General features: G+C 33.4%; 1 protein-coding gene across 1 annotated transcript; it reads left to right on the forward strand.

Moving 5' to 3' along the window:
- Positions 1-135: 135 nt before the first annotated feature.
- Positions 136-5,043, forward strand: LOC134242582 (MAM and LDL-receptor class A domain-containing protein 1-like; the record flags this gene model as incomplete). The annotated part of the gene is made up of 6 exons (XM_062724680.1): positions 136-253; positions 613-794; positions 3,802-3,880; positions 4,094-4,212; positions 4,528-4,657; positions 4,868-5,043. Coding segments are annotated over 6 exons (804 nt in total), but the record flags the coding sequence as incomplete, so codon positions are not given.
- Between the last annotated feature and the right edge of the window lie 906 nt (positions 5,044-5,949).

Here is a 5,949-nt window from a genome sequence, read left to right on the forward strand (position 1 = left end):
ACCATGGATAAGGTAGTTTTATGTATGGAAACTGAAATTTGATTTAACTTTTACCTCATCAACTTGTCTTTAAAACTTAATAAAAATTATTTAGAATAATAACAAAATATTAAACGTTTGTTACGATGAAAACAGAAAAACAATGAAAATACACTAGAACAAGCTTACGAGGGATCATATTTTGCCTATGTGGATGACACTTCTTTCAATGTAGGAAATACATCAGTTCTTGGTTCAAATAGATTATTTCCAGGTATGTAAACTTTTTATCTCTTTGCATAAAAAATAACCCTTACTTCAGTACCATTAAGTTCATGAAATATCTGATAGAATATAATGAAATAGTATAAATTCCAACAACGTTTTAAATTCAGCCGATATTAATTCCGTTATTACTATTAACCAAAAAAAAAAAAAAAAACAGATCGAACTTCATCGGCTGAGGGACAATTCACCAGTAGAAGAGTAACCTTTCTTAAAATTTGCAAGATTGATTTAAAAAAAAAACATTTGATGTAATATTGTCATTTAAACTATAAAATTGTTTTTAAAGTCAAATATGTTTTATTTGATAATGATTATACTTTTTTATACACTAAAATTGGTTTTAAGCTAAGAAGTGGTGCCTACGGTTTCGTTACTTCAGCTACAGCGCAGACTCCACTGCGGCCCTTAACGTGGTGACGTACAATAATGTTACAAAAGAAGTGAAGTATCATATCAATATCACCCGTTCTGATTTTGAGGAATGGAAATACGCAGAAGAAAACATAAAGATAGAGAATGATTTTTTAGTAAGTCTGCAATTGTTTTTTTTTCAAATAAAATATTGAAATCTTAGAATTAGATAAGATATCCAAGTGAGGTTTTATTGTTAAAAACGTGCAGTACAAAATGTGTAATGTCTTCCGGCCCTCGGGCTGATATGGGGCCACTCGGGCTGATATGACATATGATATGGATTTTAGTATGTAATATTCTCTATTTATCATATACTTAGTAGTAATTTTCTGAGCTAATAAGGGACCGCGTCTCAAAATACATGTATTTACTTTTATAATAATAAAATTAGGCCTACAGGGGGAAAAGCTTTTGAATACTTTTTATGTAAAATTATTATACATGTATATGATGAGTTATGCTATGTAAGATATTATATTTAGCAGACTTTTTAAAAAATTAAATTTCATGTGCACACATGTATATTTTATACCTTTTCTTTTTTAACATGATTTTTTCCATTGTGAAACACAATAATTAATATGGTTATATACATGTACCTATCAGGCCAAAGGTCCGTAAAAAGCTTTATTTTTTCTCAATAAAAACTCAGGCAAATGCCTTAAATCTAGTCTATTCTGTTGAATAATTAGAATAAGACCATACAAATGAGCAATTATGGTTATCTTTCTGTTTTGTTAACTATACATGTATGTGTAGACCTATTTGTTGTTTATCAATTGCTGCACATTAAAATTTACGCCATGTAGTGGCAGAAATATGGTTACCTGAGGAGGGGGAGTGGTCCAAGTAACAGTGGTGTTATTTACCTGGAGACCCCCAATACCCAAGATGTCAAAATCTACATACACGTAGCATTACACAGGAAGTCTGTGTCTGGTATCAGGGTCAACATTCCGTGTTTCGTGTCTAAATTTGAGTGAAACTACTTGAAATAATTGAAATATTTCAATATAAAATTTATTTATCAATAATTTCAGCGATATCTTATGAAGAAAAAAAATTATAAAGAAATATCGTTTTTATATTCTAAAAGATGACAAATTAAAGAAAAGAACACAGAGTAAACCTACAAAGTAAATATATCTTTTTTTAATTACCGGTAAACTTGTGTAAATATCAAAATTTAAAAAAAAATTCATTCATAGGTAGGCCTATCTGTCGTGTGACAATGTACCGTACCGCGATAGGAATATTGCCTACGTTCTGATCAACAATAGTGTCGAAAATATTCACTATTTCCAGGTGTTCGTACGTGTGATTAAAATTTTTTATTGTTTGCGAGATATTTTTTTTAAATACTTTTAAGAATTGATCTTTGGCTGTATATATTCATTTTTAATTTCGAATATTGGGTATTGACAGATGTTAGGAAATTCGAACTAAAAGTTACAATCTCGAAACTCGACAGCTGTTTCTGACATTTCAGAACTTTACAACGGAACATGGTATAGATTGTATTCATATATAAGTAGATAAAACATCGGATAAAGGAATTTTTTATCCGTGCCATTTGTGCTAAATATCTTTTCCTATTTTTCATAATCCAATTTTAATCAGCAAATAGCGTTTCCGTGCACAGACTGGTCTAAATTCTACAGAGCAGATATCTTGGAGGACATATCGCCTAAAATACAATATAGCCGTTGAGATTAAAAGCAAATATTTTATGAAGTCATGTTTTATTTATCTACTCTCAATTGTTTTTAAAATAAAATTTTACCAAGATTCTTTTTTAACCCCCGTGTATACAAGGCGGCTACATGAAAGTGTTTGACGCGTGACCAGGCAATCGTTTTCAAAGGACACAAACTCAGACTATCAGGTAGCACAGGTAGCTGGCCTGTCAATCAAAACAGAAGCTATTGTTTTTTTAATGATTGACAGGCGGTAAATTATTGATCTTGAATCAGGTAGATTTTGGGGGCGTTAACATAAAATTGGGTGTTTAACTGGGATTTGTATTTTAGATTAATACTAATGAATCCAAACAAGTGTGCTTTTCAAAAATTACAGATATTTCTACTTCTTACCCCCCGTTCACACACAGCTGCGACTCTACGGCGATAATCCCGATCAAGCCACGATCTGAAAATTTTTTGGATCGGGGCAGATCGCAGCCGATCGGCGTCAAAATAGAGCAATTTGGCAAATTTTGTCTTCGTTACGACCGTACTACGATATCCCTACGTCAAACGCGCTGCTAACACGCTTCAACTACGATGTTACGCAGACAGTTGCTGACAAGCTACCGTGTTTACTGCGTTTACGCTACGTTGCCACTACGACATTGAAGACCATACTCCGACGCTACACAGACCTGAATGACTGTACCACGATGTCGCTACGGTGGTGCCGACTATATTACGATTGCATCACACGTCTAGTACGAATTTGGCGATGATGTAAATATATCTTGCAACCGTAGATTTTTTTGCGGCCTTTACCACATGGTTTACGGGCATTTTCAATTGTAACTGTAACAAGATGTGAAAAGTCTCAATTGCAAATGATCAAGTACAGTGTCACCCTTTACATGTAGTTTACAGATGACGATTGGTCAAATATCAGCGCTATAAGAACAAACTCCTGTCTGATAGGTCGTGATATGATCGGCGTAAGGTCATTATAGGTCTTCGTAGGATCTTCAGGAACGTAGAGAGATCGTAGTGAGAACGTAGTACGAACGTAGCGGGAGCGTTGTATGAGCGTACTTGGTAAGTTCCTACTCTCTAACGGCGCTTTTACTACGATCACGAAGATCTCTCTTTGTTGCTTCCGCGCTGCTTGTGCGATTATGGCGCTTCTACTACGCTCTTTCTACGACTTAACCCCGATTCTTGTTGGCCACGATCCCGCTACGCTTGTTTTGAACATGTTCAAAATAAGCGTCGTAAGAGCGTAGAGCTCTCCAATCATGAAGACCCTACTGCGATCATACTACGCTTATGACGACTTCACGACGTTTCTCCTGCGATTTGTCACGATCGGCCACGCTTTGATCGTAGTAGAAGCGGCGTCTATGTGTGAACGGGGAGTAACATATTATGTCAATTTCAGCTTGGTTTTCTAGCTAGAACAGGGAATCGAAGGTCAATTTTTGCTATAGATGATGTTACTCTGATTGCAGGCTCATGCGGTGAGAAAAAATATTTAAAATCAAAGTTAAATAAATAATTTTAATGGTTCATAAATTACCTCTAACTTTATCTAAGGTTCTAAGAAAATATTCTTACGCATTGATTTAATTGGTGTTTTGTCCACCAAAATATGACTGAAATATTGCCGACTTGGCGTTAAAGACTAACCAGACAATGTATGTTTTTGAATATGAAAGATATTCTCTTAATAGAGAAATCGACAACAAAACTGCTTCATATGAAAGGGGAAATGAAATGTAACTTTGAGGGAGGAGTGGATACATGCTTTGACCAAGACACATCTGATGACTTTGACTGGACCATTACAAGGGTAAGTACTGGTTTTTAAAGACATTGAACACAATTTTGGATAAGGAATCACTGTGTAGATAACAATCGATGGGTCGTATTTGGATTAAAAGAAATCATACAAGTTGATATTCCATTGTTTTGAATTTATTTTGACAATGATTTTTTACGATTACGCGATCATAGTCGAGGGTTCAAGGTGGATTACTACGGAATGCTTACTCCTCCTAGTCCTACAAATAAACTTCGATATCAAATTGCTATGGTTTTCAAATGTTTTTAATCTTATACTGAACAACTCGCTTATCTTTTCAAAATAGTTTACTGTATTTTACAGGAAGGTCAAACAAGTACATCTAACACAGGCCCTAGCAGTAATATTGAAGGAAACTATTTCAGTTATATTGAAGCTCATGGACCTGGAAGAAATGATGTAGCACGCTTGATATCAAAATTTGTTTTGGAAAGTATGATTTTAAGGATATTTTGTATTATGTATATTTTAATTTTATTTACTTTCCCTTGTAAGTGACCTAAAAAAATGAAAGTTTTTAAAAATATTTTCTTGATCAACAATAACTGTAATTCCATGTTTGCATTTTGTCAATTGAATTAAGGATTGTTATGTGAGTTTTGTACATGTTAAATTACAATGTAGTTTCCCAAATATTTTGTAGACGTCAACATAACACTCAGCATGTGGTATAATATGTATGGACGTGACGTCGAAACTCTGAAGGTTTTTCTCAGAAATGAAGCACAAGAGGAACTCATTATATTTCAAAGATCTGGAGATAAAGGGAAATCATGGATCTTTATAAATCTAACATTAATAATAGAAGGAAGGTGGCAGGTAAGAAAAAGAATATTTTAACTAGGAGACTTATTGTTCACAGAACAATAGAGGTCTTTCCAGCTTTTTAAGTGTTTCCGTGTCATTTGGGTTGAAAAAAAGAAGAAAAACCCAAATTAAAAAAAAAAAAAAAAAAAAAAAAAAAAAAAAAAAAAAAAAATTAAAAAGTGCTGCCAGCAGGATTCGAACTGTGGACCCTCAGATTGCAAGGCGAACGCTCTATGCACTACGCCACAGGCTCCGATAAAGTTAATTTCCGTAAACTAACAGTGTAGAAAAAAAAAAGAAATGAAAACACGTGGATTTAAATAAAAATAGAAACGCGTGAAGTTTTAAATAGTACAGAAACACGTGTATTTATTTGTTTGTGATGGAACATAGGGAGGAATAATGAATAGTTCTAAGAAAAACGATTGGTGGATATTGAAAATGGAGATTTCCTGAAAAAAAAAAAACATTCGAGTTTGTTTATAGTTTGAATAGATTGAGTTAATCATACATAGCTTAAGATACATTCGAACTTCCGTGTCGGCACTGTGTTTACAATTTGTGAAAATATAGGCGCGTTCGTTTTGACAGATATGGTGAACTCATAGGTTAGATTAAATAATCATCTCTATTTGCATTGAATTTATAGTTATGAGCATAAATTAAACTTGAAACATGCTTTTATTTAAGAAAACGGTGTCAGCGGGGGCGTGGAAATTTATTTGATAGGAAAAATCCCTATTTTCGAGATTCATCCAAATTTAAAATTTAAAATGTTAAATCTAAATAAATTTTAAATAAAATTTCCCCATTCTAAAAAAGAGCAAGAATACTTGGTATTAAAATGTCGTATTAGAGCAGGAGAATCAAATGCTATTAACAAAAATTGAAGAAATAGCCAAGGCAAGCTTTAATTAA

This window comes from Saccostrea cucullata, unplaced genomic scaffold, assembly GCF_032062105.1.
Source record: "Saccostrea cucullata isolate Sc308-1 unplaced genomic scaffold, CSIRO_AGI_Scuc_v1 ctg21481, whole genome shotgun sequence".
In the NCBI taxonomy this organism is placed as follows: domain Eukaryota; kingdom Metazoa; phylum Mollusca; class Bivalvia; order Ostreida; family Ostreidae; genus Saccostrea; species Saccostrea cuccullata.